The sequence below is a fragment of the Narcine bancroftii genome, chromosome 4 (genome assembly GCF_036971445.1).
Source record: "Narcine bancroftii isolate sNarBan1 chromosome 4, sNarBan1.hap1, whole genome shotgun sequence".
In the NCBI taxonomy this organism is placed as follows: domain Eukaryota; kingdom Metazoa; phylum Chordata; class Chondrichthyes; order Torpediniformes; family Narcinidae; genus Narcine; species Narcine bancroftii.
The window spans coordinates 187313995-187329296 of record NC_091472.1 but is presented as its reverse complement, the minus strand read 5'-3'; the positions used below and the strand labels follow the sequence as shown (position 1 = coordinate 187329296).

General features: G+C 44.7%; 1 protein-coding gene and 1 long non-coding RNA gene across 2 annotated transcripts in view; both read left to right on the top strand.

The window, feature by feature from the left end:
* The window catches only part of LOC138761320 (uncharacterized), a 73881-nt gene that overhangs the window by 25072 nt on the left and 33507 nt on the right, over nt 1-15302 (top strand). The gene's annotated exons all lie outside the window — the stretch shown is intronic.
* Nucleotides 8450-9725, top strand: LOC138761319 (hydroxycarboxylic acid receptor 2-like). The gene has a single exon (XM_069933228.1). It carries the CDS (start codon nt 8546-8548, stop codon nt 9563-9565), a length of 1020 nt encoding a protein of 339 aa, XP_069789329.1. The 5' UTR covers nt 8450-8545; the 3' UTR covers nt 9566-9725.

Genomic DNA, 15302 nt, shown 5'->3' with positions numbered 1-15302 from the left:
GGCGGGCAGCAACCTCCTTTGAAGAAGACCGCAGAGCCCACCTCACTGACAAAAGACAAAGTAGGAAAAGCCCAACACCCAACCCCAACCAACCAATTTTCCCTTGCAACCGCTGCAACCGTGTCTGCCTGTCCCGCATTGGACTTGTCAGCCACAAACGAGCCTGCAGCTGATGTGGACATTACCCCTCCATAAATCTTCGTCCGCGAAGCCAAGCCAAAGAGAGAAGAAGAAAGAGTAAAAAAAATGTATATTTCTGCTTCCGTTGACATTGACAATGTCAACCTGGAGCTTCCATTAACAGTAAAATACCTCATGAGGTAGGGGCTTCGGGAGCTTTTATTTAAAATCACTAAATTGGCTAATTTTCAGTCCCGACTCCTGGGTATCATTACAGGGATCTAACACAGGCACTTGTGACACTCATTTAAAGAGAATGTGGGTAGGAACAGCATCCAGGTGTCGGACGACATCCCAGGAAAATGGGGTGCTCCGGATGTACACCTGCTGACCTGCATCCTGCTTCACCATGGGATAGCATGGGAGGGGGGGGCGTGGCAAGATGACGTAGGGAACAGACGTGCCTTCCAGACCTCTCCTGACTCTGATTTATTGTTTTGTCTTTAAGTGCCCGTTAAAGTTCTTTTAAAAGTTTATAAATAATAAGAGGTGTTGGATTAGTGCCTAATGGTTTATATGCAAAAAAAAAGGTAAAAGAAAATATCAACAGACTGTTAAAAAACTACATTTTCCGAAATTGTCTGAGCCTACTTGTTTACAAGAAGCCAGGTCTTAACATAGAATAGATCCAGAGGAGGACGTGCAGAGTTCGGCATTGAAGCTCCGTTTTAAGCCGGTGAGGCTCTCTGAAGGTCGCACTCAACAGCTTTCAGAACAAGGGGCTGGACGGGTGCCAGTGTTTCGCACGGTGGCCACTGCAGGTGTTGTTGATGAGGCTTTGACAGTCCACCAGCTGGAGAGTTAAAGAGTTGTCATTCGACTGCTATAGTGGAGGCGCTGCAAAATGCATCTTCAATTACAACGGTTTTTCCAGACATCGATTCAGTGAAGATGATTAAAGAGATTTGGCTTAAAGATAACTCTGATCTTCAGTCTCCTGGCATTGCTGGGGGGACTTTGAGAGGGATTTTTATACGAAGTCAAACTGCTAGAAAAGATACTAAATTAAGGGAAGGGACAGAAGATCCTGTGGTCTCTAAGGAACAGCAAGACCCCATTATGCCTGAATCTACTTCTGTTGAAATGTCTGTTAAGGATCTTGAAGATAAGATATATTCTGTATCAAGTCACTTAGCTAATTTTGTGAACCTGTTTATTTCCAAGATTAATGCGATGGCGGAAGTCATTAATGGAGCTTTTAAGCTTGAAACCATTGAAAGATTTGAAATGTGTGATCAAGGTTTAGTCGATGCACAGGATCAACTGCAAGATGAAAATAGAATAATTGAAACATTGCAGATCCAAAATAAAAATTTAGCAAAAAAGGTTGATTATTTGGAGAATCAATCTAGACGGAACAACGTGAAAATTGTTGGTTTGCCAGAAGGCATAGAAGGACCAGATCCAAGAAAATTTTTTACTGAATGGATTCCACGAGTGTTAGGACAGGATAAATTCCCAGAAGGTTTAATACTGGAACGTGCTTATAGAGTTTTAAGAAGAAAATCTTTTTCAGGACAGAATCCAAGATCTGTTTTGATCCGTTGTTTAAACTATTGTGACAGAGAGACAATTTTACGTATGGCTATTAGAAATGCCCAGCAAAATAGATCTCCTTTGATGGTTCAGAATAATCCTGTTTTCTTCTATCAAGATTTGAGTCAAGAAATTATGTTTCAACGATGCGAATTTAATTCTGTGAAAGAACGGTTGTAGAAAAAAAGACATAAGGGAACATTCCTACTGAAGATTTTTTAGGATGGAAATTAGCCAAAGTTCTTTGACAATCCTAAAGAGGTTATGGACTTTGCTCAGTCTCTACCAATCATGCAGTTTCAGGAATGATGTAGTCCTTCAAGGTCTCCAAAGAAAGTAGAGATGTAAGGTGGGATCCAGTTTTTTAAAAGAAACGGAAGCAATGGTGACCGAAGTGGTAACGTTGATTTAAAAAAAATAAATCTTTTATCTTTTTTTTTGAGAAGAGTTTAAATAATGATGATAGTTTAATGAAATGGGTGTTGGGAGAGGGAACTGGGTGGGCACTAGTTTCCAGAAGTCATCAGCTACCTGTGAGTTATCTCACACCCAATATTTTGGGGGAGTTACCGCTTTGGGCGGTTTAAACAGGAGGAGCTAGTTGTGACCTCCGACCTGTTTTTTTTTAAATTTTTGGGTTAAGAAGTGAAGGTTTTTTTAAATTATTTTTTTAAAATAAATAATTTTTTTAAAAACTCTTTTTGTTTTCTGATTGTAATTGAGAGGGAATTAGGAGGTTTTTTTTCTCTCCCTTTTTTTCTCTTTTTTTGGGGTTTTTTCCTCTTTTTTTTCTTTCTTTTTTAAGAGGATGATGTCACAGAAGATAATAAGTCAAAAATTGAGGATGTTGAAGAGGAAGATGAGGGGAAAGGTGATAAGAAGAAAAAGAAGAAAATTAAGTACAAATACATTGAGGGAGAAGAGTTTAATAAAATTAAGTTAATTTCGATAGAGAATTTTGAAGATGTTATAAATGAAGAATATGGAGAATTTTATAAGAGTTTGAACTTTTTTCTTTTTTTTTCTTTTTTTATATAAGGAGAGGGGAAGGGAATAAAAAGTTTATCTGATTGTTTTTCTAAGGGATGTTTTTGTTCTCTCGATGAATTATAAAGGAAACTTGGTATTAATGGAAATTCTGTATTTATGTATTATTAATTATGATTTTTTGTATAACAGAGATGTGGTTGATATATGATTTTAATATTTGAACTTAGTTTTAAAGTGGATTTCATTTGTTAAATACATGTATTATGTTTGATTTAAATATATGTTTAAGGGTATTATTTTAGTATTGATATTTTTTTTGTTGTTAGTAATTTTTTTTGTTGTTAAGTTTTATCCTTTTTTTGTAAGTGGGGGTTCTTTCTATTTTATTTACAATATTGTTAATTAATTCTTCACTCTTTATTTTGGGGGGAGGGTTGGACTAATTTTAAATTAGATGATTAATGTTGTGTTATAATTATTGGGGGGGGTTAATTTGTGTATTTTAATGATGTAGTATTCTAATTTTTATTATCTTATATTTTATTATTTCTTTAAATGTAATTTTTATTTTATTCATGTCATAAAATTTTAAATAAAGTTTAAAAAAAAAACCATGGGCTAGCATGGCGACAGGCATCTTGACTCTGCATAGGGAGCGCCCAAGCATGAGGCCAAGGTGTGGGATAAGACAAGAGAGGGCTCTGGCACCTCATGGATGACCTTGCACTGCCTGCTTGCAGACATTGGTGGTAAGGGTGCTCACATTTGCTAGCCAAGCCGGGGAAACCAGGCACATGATTCAGTGATCTGACAAATTTCTTTTTCAACCCCCCCCCCCCAACCTTTGGGAGCAACTCCCACAGCACCCTGCTACATCGCAAACACAGCAACCCTGTCTGGTCGAGGGAGATGGTAAGGTGTTGTCATTGTATTTGATTATGTGCCTTGCTGGCATATGGAAGGAACATGTGTATGTATTGATTCACTTGATTGGTATCATATTTTCCTTCTTTTCAATTTGTTTATTTAGTGTCATTTTAATGTCTTTTTGTTTTTGATTTTCTATTTTTATAACATGTACATACAGCCATCATAATGATTGCAGAATGATGTGGCTTCTGGGGGAGTGGAATGTTGTGTGTGGAGGAAACTGGCCTCTCTGCCTGCCTGGAATATTGTAGATAGCGGGTGATCACGAGTCCTCCCATCTGGAACTAATTCAGAAATCACACCACCTGACAATCAAGGTTGGATTCCAGCCACTCATTAGTGCACACCTTGTCCTGAGCTAATTTAAATCACCTAGGGTCATTGTTGGCTAGAAGCACAGATTAGCACTGCATTATAGTACCAACACTCAGCACACTCTCTCTCTCTGACTCATGGACCAAGCCCTGGTCACTGCTCCATGTCAAGTCACTACTATGGACATCACTATAAGGGTCGTGGGTAAGGTGTGCACTGCACTGAAGCTGAGTTCTGGTATCGTGATAGATCAATACTTGCAGTAGAGCCACACCGCCTTTGATCAGGGAACTGGGAGCACGTTTATAGTGTGGGAGTGGGGTTGAATATAGGTTTACAGTTGTTGAGTCCGAGATGAATTAGTAATTGTGTACCGTTTAACATTCTCCCCTGTTCATTATGATTATAACACTTGTGTCCAGACTAGTCTCTCTGTGAACCCTCTGAACCTGATGTGGTGATATGTAATTAGACCACTAGATCACCAGGGGTCATCCCGGTGACCTTGTATATAAAGCAGTCCAGAGCTACAGACTAGCCTTCCAGGTTCACCTTGCAGAGAGACAAGACCTCTTAGTGTACATATTAGTTTATTAAAACTGTCTTATACTTGCACTGCTGGTGTGGTTATTGTCAGTACAATTTAATAAACTAATATGATAGCTACTAGGATGGAAGCTACTTCTGCTCCAAGGCACTTTCCCGACCACCTGGAGACCCTTCCTGAGGAATGGAATCCGGGGACAACCAGCACATATGTGCAGAATTCCCGACCACTCCAGAGCCAGGGAAAGCAGACACCGCTACCATCACTCCCCCAGCAGCAGATTCCCCAGTACCACAGAGACCTGACGCTAATGCTGGGATCCCCCCTAAGCCTGCTGCAAATGTCCCAAAGCCAGAGACTCAGCCAACAGCCCCAAGCACCCAGGTTACTCCTCCAGCAGACACAAGCCCCACAGAGGCTCTACCAGCAGCTCCCAGTACCCCAGGATCCACCCTTGCTACACCTAGGGACCAGAGACTGCGGCTTAGCCATGTGCTGCGACCAGACAGGCTGGAGCTCAACCCCAGAAATCCTGGCGCCGGCACACACTTCAGCCGCTGGCAGAGATGCTTTCTGAATTACGTGGAGGGTGCTGAGGCATCTGATAAAGAGCTATTAGTGCTGCTGTTAGCACAGCTGGGAGACTACCCTTACTCCCTTATACAGGATGCCAGGTCCTACCAAGAGGCAATGAGCACTTTACAGAGGCATTGCTGCCCATTGACCACCGCCAGTGGGCTGATAACGCCTCAAACCGTGCATCTTGGCGCCTCACAGTTTGGCGGGCAGCAACCTCCTTTGAAGAAGACCACAGAGCCCACCTCACTGACAAAAGGCAAAGGAGGAAAAACCCAACACCCAACCCCAACCAACCAATTTTCCCCTGCAACCGCTGCAATCGTGTCTGCCTGTCCCGCATCGGACTTGTCAGCCACAAACGAGCCTGCAGCTGACGTGGACTTTTTACCCCCTCCATAAATCTTCGTCCGCGAAGCCAAGCCAAAGAAAGAAGACAGTAAGGGGCATAGTGAACTCCACTCCCAGTACAGACTCATGACCAGGTCACAACAAGTAGGGGAGTCTGCCAGAGACTTTATACTCTCTCTGAAAGACCTGGTGAGAGGCTGCAACTTTAAAGTAGTATCGGCTCAGGAGTATGCGGAGGACCTTATTAGGGACAGAATTATTGCGGGCATACGGTCCACTGAGACGAGACATCGATTGCTGGAGAAAGGAATGGTGGGGCTAGTTGAGGCAGAGACTATTGCAGAAGCTTTAGAAAGCACCAGGAAAGAATTGGAGGAGTACTCACAGGACCCTGTGGCTGGGACAAATGTCACACTGCTGGACTCTCTACCCCCACGAAAAGAAAAGTCTGCTGCCTCACAGGAATTCATCGCAGCAGCACACCTTGAGGGTCCCAAGTGCTTTCTGTGGACAAAGAAAGCACCCCAGAGCCCTCTGCTCTGCCAAAGAAAATGTCTGTTCCAACCGTGGAAAATGTGGTCATTATGCAAAAGTCTGCAGAAGCCCCAAGGCCACAGCAAAGGCCCATTCTCATGCTAATGAGAGGCAGGAGAGCTCTTCTTTCTCCACAGACAAACTGAAGAAGACGAATGCCATGTGCAGCCGGCCATCTTGGACAAATGCTACAAAGCAGAGGACACAGCCTTCAGGAGATGAATATAATGCCGAGTACTATCGGATAGAAGGACACGAAAGATCACGCCAGACTTGCTTCCTTATGCATGAATCAGGTGAGTCCACACAATTTATCTGACTCCACTGTGTGCATCAAAATTAATGATGTGAGGGTAAATTGCTTAATAGATAGTGGAAGCACTGAAAGTTTTATTGACCAGGGGTTAGTCAACCACCTTGCCCTCCCCACATGCCCGAGTGAGCAACGGATCCTGTTAGCAGCCAGCAGCCTTGCGGCTGAGGTAAAACAGTTTTGCAGGGTTACTCTAGAAATCCAGGGCACAAAATGCGAAGGGTTCAAATTACTAGTACTCCCTCACCTCTGTGCCCTGGTATCATTGGGGTTAGATTTTCAGTGCCAGTTAGAAAGCATTACAATAGTGCACAATGGCCCTCACCCCCCACTATGCCATGAAGAAACTACACTGCAGCCTGTCTGTCCTGAACATAGAACCCCCTCCGCTGTTCACACACCTGACCCCAGAATGCACACCAATAGCTTCAAAGAGCAGGAGGTACAGCCCGAGGGACAGAGCCTTCATTAGGACAGAGGTCCGCAGGCTACTACAGGAGGGCATCACAGAGCCCAGGTGGTTGTAGTAAAGTCAGGAGAAAAACTGTGCATGGTAGTGGATTACAGACAGACAATTAACAAATTTACACAACTAGATGCCTAGCCCCTGCCACGCATAGCAGACATAGTCAACAACATTGCGGAGTATAAGGTGTTCTCCACCATAGACCTGAAGGCAGCACACCACTACCTGCCCATTAGAAACTGCGATCGCATTTACACGGCACTTGAGGCAGACAGCAGGCTGGATCAATTTCTGTGACTCCCCTTTGATGTCACCAATGGAGTGTCCCTGTTTCAGAGAGAAATAGACCGATGAGTTCCAACTGAAAGTGGTGTTCCCCTACTTAGACAACGTGACAATCTGTGGCCAAACTCAGGAGGATCATGACATGAATTTAAAATGCTTCTTCCAGGCAGCCGAGGAAAGGAACCTAACATACAACAGGGACAAATGTGTCTTTAGCGCCAGGAAGTTGCCAATCCTGGGCTACATAGTGCAGAACGGGGAAATCAGCCCAGACCCAGCCCGTATGTGCCCTCTCCTGGACCTCCCAGTGCTACACACGCTGAAAACACTAAACAGGTTTTTGGGACTGTTCACTTACTATGCCCAATGGGTCCCCAACTACGCTGACAGGGCCCGCCCACTTATAAAAGCCTCAGTTTTCCCACTGTGTCCAGCAGCCACCAGAGCATTCAAGGACATTAGGGACCATATCGCTAAAGCTATCATAGATGAGTCGATCCCCTTTCAAGTAGAAACGGATGCATTCGATGTGGCTCTGGTAGCCACCCTAAACCAAGACCGACGACCTGTAGCCTTTTTCTTGTGAACCCTACAGGGTTATAAAATCTCTAGGTGGCCCCTAGCCATTGTGGAAGCAGTAAGGCACTGGCTACATTACCTGGCATGCAAACACTTCACCCTTGTCACGGACCAACGGTCTGTGGCTTTTATGTTCGATAACCAGAACAGGGGGAGAATTAAGAACGACAAAATCCTGCGCTGGCGGATAGATTTGTATACATTTAACTATGACATTCTATACCGCCCCGGGAGACTCGATGAGCCCCCAGACGCGCTGTCCAGAGGCACTTGTGCCATCCTTAACCACACGTCCCAGTTGCAACTGGGCACCCGGGGATCGCTAGACTGCTTCACTTCATTGAAACCCAAAATCTCCCATTTTTGGTAGAGGAAGTGAGGTCAGTGAACAAGAGCTGCCTCATTCTTCGTCTGTGCGGAATGAAAACTGTAATTTTACCGGCCAGACAAAGCCACCCTGATAAAAGCTACCAAACCTTTTGAGCACCTCAGCCTTGATTTTAAAGGCCCACTCCCATCCAATAATAGAAATGTCTATTTCCTCAACGTAATAGATGAATATTCCCGTTTCCCCTTCGCAATCCCGTGTTCTGATGTATCGGCAGCCACTGTTATAAAATGCCTCCAACCCATCTTCAGCATATTTGGGTACCCGAACTACATACACACAGACAGGGGTGCTGCATTCATGAGCGCAGAAGTACAGCAGTACCTGTACGAGAGAGGCACTACGTTGATCCTCAAATGAATTTGGTTTGCAAGTTGGTCCCTTATTCATCGGAAATCGTTCAATCTTCAGGCAACTTTCTCTGAACTTCTGCTTTTGGGTTAAGTCCCCACCCATGAGTGTGATGTAACAGTATAAATGTGTTGATTTTTCAACGAGTTAATATATCACTTCTGAAGCGATGTAATTGGGTTTATTTACTGTAAGACTTGGAGAATGGCGAACTTGACCCAGAGCTGCGTTCCCAATGAAGACAAGAGTTCGATATACAACTCGCCAATAATTATTATAACGTGCGTCCTTGGATTCATCGGAAATGCGATCGCTTTGTGGATCTTCTTTTTTCACATCAAGAACTGGAAACCAAACACCGTCTATTCCCTGAACCTGGCGATTGCGGACACTCTTTTAATCTGCTGCCTCCCATTCCGAGCCGGCTACTTCATACGAGGCAAGGACTGGATTTTTGGCGATGCTTTATGTCGCCTGAACATCTTCATGATTTCCTTAAACCGGGTGGGCAGCATCGTCTTCCTGATGACCATAGCGATCGATCGCTATTTTAAGGTGGTGCACCCCTTCCACAACGCCAACAAGATCACCCCACGGTGTGCGGCGAAGATAGCGGGCGCCCTGTGGGTGGCGGCGGTGGCGATCTGCTCGCATCTGTTGACAGAACCGCATCACTTCAACCAAAATAATGATACATTCTGCGAGCCCTTCAACATAAATCACCCTCTGAATCCCACTGCAATTTGGACGGACGCTATTTTTATATTCTTTAAGTTTGTTTTACCATTTTCGGTTCTCCTCTTCTCCACGTCCTGCATCATCTGGAAGTTAAGACAGATGGAAGCTGAAATCCGGAGGAAATACAGGCGAGCAGTGAAGCTTGTGATCGCCGTGACAGGGGTCTTCGTCGTTTGCTTCTTGCCCACCAACGTTGCCGTTGTCGCTATGTTAGTTACAAAGCTAAGAAGTGAAACGGATTGCAAGTCGTATGTCACAGCGGTTAATATCTTTTACAACACATTGTTTATGACATACCTGAACAGTGTGGTCGATCCAATTATTTACTACTTCTCAAGTTCAGCATTTAAAGGTGCTTTGCAGAAAGCTCTTGGTCCCCTTAATGTCAGTTTGTCCAAGTCAACGACAGATCAGGAAATGGAGCCACGGGAATCTAGAGCAGAGCCATCTATGGATCGCCACCTGAGCTCCGCGATGCTCCTCTGATCATCTGCAACCCGAGACCACTGTGTAAATTAGAAGTTCACTGTCAGATTGTCTAATGAAATGATAACTTGTGAATAAGGGTTCAAATGCATTCGAAGCATTTTATCAAGAAGTAAATTGTTCCTAAGATGTTCTGAAATAAACTACGGTTTACACGGCATTGTCAAGCCTTAATGTTGCAGATATTTTCTTTCAGTCCAAGTTCAACATGTATTGGGGGTGTTCTTTGGCTGGCTTCGCGGACGAAGATTTATGGAGGGGGTAAATGTCCACGTCAGCTGCAGGCTCGTTTGTGGCTGACAAGCCCGATGCGAGACAGGCAGACACGGTTGCAGGGGAAAATTGGTGGGTTGGGGTTGGGTGTTGGGTTTTTCCTCCTTTGTCTTTTGTCAGTGAGGTGGGCTCTGCGGTCTTCTTCAAAGGAGGTTGCTGCCCGCCAAACTGTGAGGCACGAAGATGCACGGTTTGAGGCGATATCAGCCCACTGGCGGTGGTCAATGTGGTGTAAATTAGGCGGCACGAACTGGTCGGGGCGAATTGGCCTGTTACATTTACGAAGTGCAGTGCTAGAGTTTGTTTTGGGAGGAGACCAATTAGACACTTCATACATAATATAACAATTAAAACAAAATACAGATTTACAGAGAAATCAGATGGTATAGAGTAAAGGAAGCGCAATTTTACTCTTCTTAGGTTCATGGAGGAGTCTGAAGATCAGTGAACAAGAAACTATACTTGAATTTGGTGGTGCACCTCGTGAATCTTCTCCCTGTTTGGAAGGGAGTGAAAAAAACTGTGGCTGAGATGGAATATGTCTTATGCTGGATGCTTTTCCAAGGCAGTGGGAGGTGTAGATGGAGCTGATGGAGGGGAGGTGTGTGCGATGGTCTAAGCCATGGTCACCACTCTGCATTTTCTTGCGGTCTTGGGCATAGCTTTTCCTGTCCCGCACAGTGATGCAGTCTGATAGGATGCTTTCAGTGGTGCCCCTGTAGAAGTTGTTAAGGGATGTAGGTGATCTGACATCAAATTTCCTTAGGTTTCTGAGAGGCAACGATGTACTTTCTTGCCTATTACATCGATGTGGGTGGGCGAGGACATACCATTGAAGATTACACCAAGGAACTCTATCTCCATCTCATCATCATTGATGTAGACTGGTGAGTGAGCTCCACCCTTCTTCAGCAAGTCACTAATTAGCTCCTCAGCCTTGCCAATTTTAGGGGTTAGTTTTACAATAGGCTGTGGTGTTTAAAATTCCTTCTCGTTGACTCTGCTTCTTTTATTTAATTGCAACGTATTCTTCATTTTCTGGCCAAATTGTTCCTCTATGAATAGGAACATTGCTCAGGGAAGTTTGGACCACAGGAAACAGGACAAGGTTGGTCCAACCAAGTTCACTTCAAAGTGTTGGAAGAGGCATTTGCTAATGCAGTCGATCAATACTTATTAATAGAACGATTGTGTCGTACTTGCTACCTCACTTACTGACCTGGGAATCTCCGGTCCATGACCCTTGGGATACAAGCGCTAAAATTCCAGAGAAAGTGGTGGAAAGAATGTGCACCTCACAAACCAACCATTCAACTGTCCTGACTGTAGAAAAGCCTGCGGTTTGTCTAGTGGCTTCATGTGCCATCTCAGAACCCATAATGTCAGAGTGAAAGGAAGTCATCCTCATTCCCAAAACTCTGCTGAAGGAGAAGTAATATACTAGTATTGTAAAGGCATGAACAAGTGAAGAAGAGATATGAAATCAAATTCCTATCATGGAGCTGGGGAATTTTAAATGAGGAAATATTGCTAACACTTCTTTCACAGTTTATAAAATTATATTTTAATGAAATAGGGTAAACATTTTGATCTGGCTTAGAAATTGCAATGAATCAGAAAAATGTGTACTTTTGCTGATTTGACCATTGGGCATATGAGCCGTTGTAACAACCTTCCTCTATTCCATTCCCTGCTTGATTAGTTTTGGGCAATACTCAAAGCACTGGAGAAATTCAGCAGGTCACACATCATCCATAGGAAATAAAAGGCAGTCAACATTTTGAGTCCTTTGTCAGGAATTTACCTTTGACTAGCTTTGTGTTCTCTATAAGTTGAAGCCCTATCCTGTCCTAAATCTTCCTGAGCCTTCCTTTTATTTTCTTCCCTTCAGTTCATGACACATTATGGGCATTGCTGAGAGCATTCCATTTCTTGCAATATGGACAAAACATTGTAGCTTCCGTTGTTGCTAAACTTGTAATGACAGTTCTGCTTTATAACTTCCATAATCAGTACTATAGCAGAAATTTCAAATGCCTTGCTTTTGGCTGAATTTTAGAGTCTACAGCATGGAAACAGACCCTTCAGCCCCACTTACCCACGCCGATCAAAATGTCCCACCCACACTAGTCCCACCTGCCTGCATTTGGCCCCTATCCCTCTAAATACATCCTATCCATGCATCTCTCCAAATGCTTCTTAAACATGGCAACAGTGCCTCTACCTCAAACACCTCTTCTGACAGCGTGTCCCATATAGTCACCACCTTCTGAGTTTTTAAAAAAAAAGTTACTCATTAGGCTCCTATTAAATCTCTTCCCGATACTTTAAACCTATGTCCTCTGGTTACTGATTCCCCTTCTCTGGGCAAAAGACTCTGTGCTTTCACCCGATCTATACCTCTCATGATTTTGTACCCTTCCATGAGATCACCGCTTATCCTCCTGCACCCCAAGGAATAAAGCCCAGCCTGTACAACCTCCTCCTATAGCTCAGGACCCTGAGTTCTGGCAACCTCATTGCAACTCTTCTCTGCACCCTCTCTAGCTTGACATCATTTTTTCTGTAACATGGTGACCAAACATGAAACACAATACTCTAAATAAGGCCTCACCAACATCTTATCCAACTGCAACATGACCTCCCAGTTCTGTACTCAGCAATCTGATTGATGAAGGCCCAATGTGCTGAAAACCTTTTTGACTGCACAGTTTCATAATTCCAAAGGAAATGGACCAATGACAATTTTTCTCAAGTATTGCATCTAGAGCAGTGGTTCTCAACTTCCCTTCCCACTCACATACTACCTTACCATTCACAGTGCATTTATGGCATAGGGATTGCTTAAGGTGAAATGTGAGTTGGGGGGGTGGGCAGTTTGAAAACCACTGATCTAACTCATTGATATAGATGACAAATATCAATGGGCTCAGTAGGGATCCCTGTGGCACACCAGTCCAGTCCAAAAAAAACAGCCTTCCACCGTCACCTTCTGCTTTCTTCTATGAAGCCAATTTTCAATTCATTCTGCACTATTCTTGGATACCATGTGATCTATCCTTCCAGAGAGGCCCTATCATGAAGAACCTTTATTGAATGTCATGCTGAAAGCCACTTATACAAGTTCTGCCCTTGTCAACATTTTTAGTCACATCTTTTTTAAAAAAAGTCAGATTTGTGAGATTTGACCTTCAAATTTCCAGGAAGGATTGGAGTGGGGGCTCATTGGGATAGACCTGGTTGTATTGCAGAGAGGTGTGGTGGTTTTTGGGATGCTGTTAATGGGACAGGGTCTGATGTAATGATAGAGTACTAGCATTCCAAGGAAAGATATGAAATGTTTTTTTTTAATGAAGGAGTATCTTCCTGGGTCAACTAGCTGGTATTTGCTAGGAGATGCCCTTTATCCAGAAATGATGCCAAGGCAAGGGTGCTTTAAAAGCCTTACTGTTCTAGAAGTGAGTAAGAGAGAAGGACAGAGAAGAAAAGAGTCGGGAGCAGGTAAGAAAGCTTTTTTAAAAGTCTCTTACCGGGGCCTGTGGAGAGGAGTTGGCGTCGGAGGCGGCCATTGGTCGGGCGGGCGTACAGGAGAGCGTGTCGGGAAGGTAAGGTCTTTTTAAGGGCTCTTACTGGGGACAGGGCCTAGTAGTCGGGAGAGGAGAGGAGAGGAGAGGAGAGAGGAGAAGGACAGAGAAGAAAAGAGTCGGGGGCAGGTAAGAAAGCTTTTTTAAAAGTCTCTTATCGGGGCCTGCGGAGAGGAGTCGGCGTCGGAGGCGGCCATTGGTCGGGCGGGCGTACAGGAGAGCGTGTAGGGGTTAATTGGTAAAAGGCCAATAAATAAGAGGGACAGCGAGCGAGTGGCCCAGCGAGCGAGTGGCCCAGCGAGCGAGTGGCCCAGCGAGCGAGTGGCCCAGCGAGCGAGTGGCCCAGCGAGCGAGTGGCCCAGTGAAGGAGTGGGACTTCCAGGCTTTGGCTCATCAGGCTTCACCGAAAGCAGGCGGAGAGAAAGGTTGGCTGTTTTTATTAGCCCTTCCTAGGTGAGTGCACTGTACATTCCATTACATTAAAAGGCTGAGCCATGCCTATGGGGTTAGTGCTCTGCTCAAGTTGCCAGAGGTGGGAGCCATGGGTGACCTCCACCCTCCCAAATGACCATATCTGTGCCAGATGCAAAGAGGTGGGGTTCCTTAGGGGCCAAGTTGATGAACTGGAGCTCCAGCTTGATGACCTTAGGCTCGCAAGAGAGAGTGAGGAGGTAAGTTACAGGACCTTAAATCTTCCCACAGGACATACCTGCAGGGGATGTAACCAGACACAAGTATTAAAGAATAAAATTAAAGAAATGGAGTTGCAGCTTGATGATCTGAAGAATTTATAGATACAACACTCAGGGAAGTGCTTACCCCTGGATTGGGGGGGTCAGGTAAGTGGACTACTGTCAGGGGATGGGGGGAAAGTTGCTAGCTCTGTGGTGAGCACCCTGGTGGCTACTGCTCTTAGCAACAAATATAGTGTATTGGATGTAGTTGGGGAAGATAACCTGCCAGAGGTTGCACCAAGGGAACGGGTGGTGCGGAAAGGAAGGAAGGGGAACAAGGTGGTCATTGGGGACTCCATCGTCAGGGGAACAGACAAAAGATTCTGCGAACCTGACAAGTGTTCCCGTATGGTGTGTTGCCTCCCAGGAGCCAGGGTGCGAGACGTCTCGGATAGGGTTCAGAGTATCCTGGGGGGGGGAAGGTGAACGGCCAGAAGTCCTGATACACGTGGGTACAAATGACGTGGATAAGATGAAGGAGGAGATCCTGAAGAGGGACTACCGTGAGCTCGGAAGGAGGTTAAGAAGCAGGACCTCCAGGATTGTAATCTCGGGGCTGCTACCTGTGCTGTGCATGGGTGGGGGCAAAAATAATAAAATCAGGAGGTTAAATGTGTGGCTGGAGGAATGGTGCAGAGTGCAGGGATTCAGGTTCATTGACCATTGGGATCTCTTCTGGGGAAGACAAGACCTCTACAGGAGGGATGGTTTACACCTGAATGCAACGGGGGCCAATATACTGGCAGTTAGGTTTAATAATGCTGTCGGATTTGATTTAAACTAATTTGGCAGGGGGAAGGGAACAGGACTGATAGGGAAGCAGATAGGAGAGTGAATATAGGGGTGGTTCCGCTAGACGGTGAAACAATAAGGAAAAAGGGAACTAAAAGTGATAGGAGAGTAGGGGCAAGTGCATCTAGAACAAAGGTGGAGGGAGAAAGGAGATATGGTATCAAGGTATTGTGTATGAATGCACGGAGTGTAAGGAATAAAATGGATGAGCTTGAGGCGCAAATGGCAATGGGAGGTTATGACATTGTCGGAGTAACGGAGACATGGCTGCGGGAAGGGCAGGATTGGGAAATAAATGTTCCCGGGTACACGTCCTATAGAAAAGACAGAAAGTTAGGAAGAGGAGGTGGGGTA

Bases quoted from the DNA above. Each gene is read 5' to 3' on its own strand.
- LOC138761319 (XM_069933228.1), top strand. From the start codon at position 8,546: ATGGCGAACTTGACCCAGAGCTGCGTTCCCAATGAAGACAAGAGTTCG.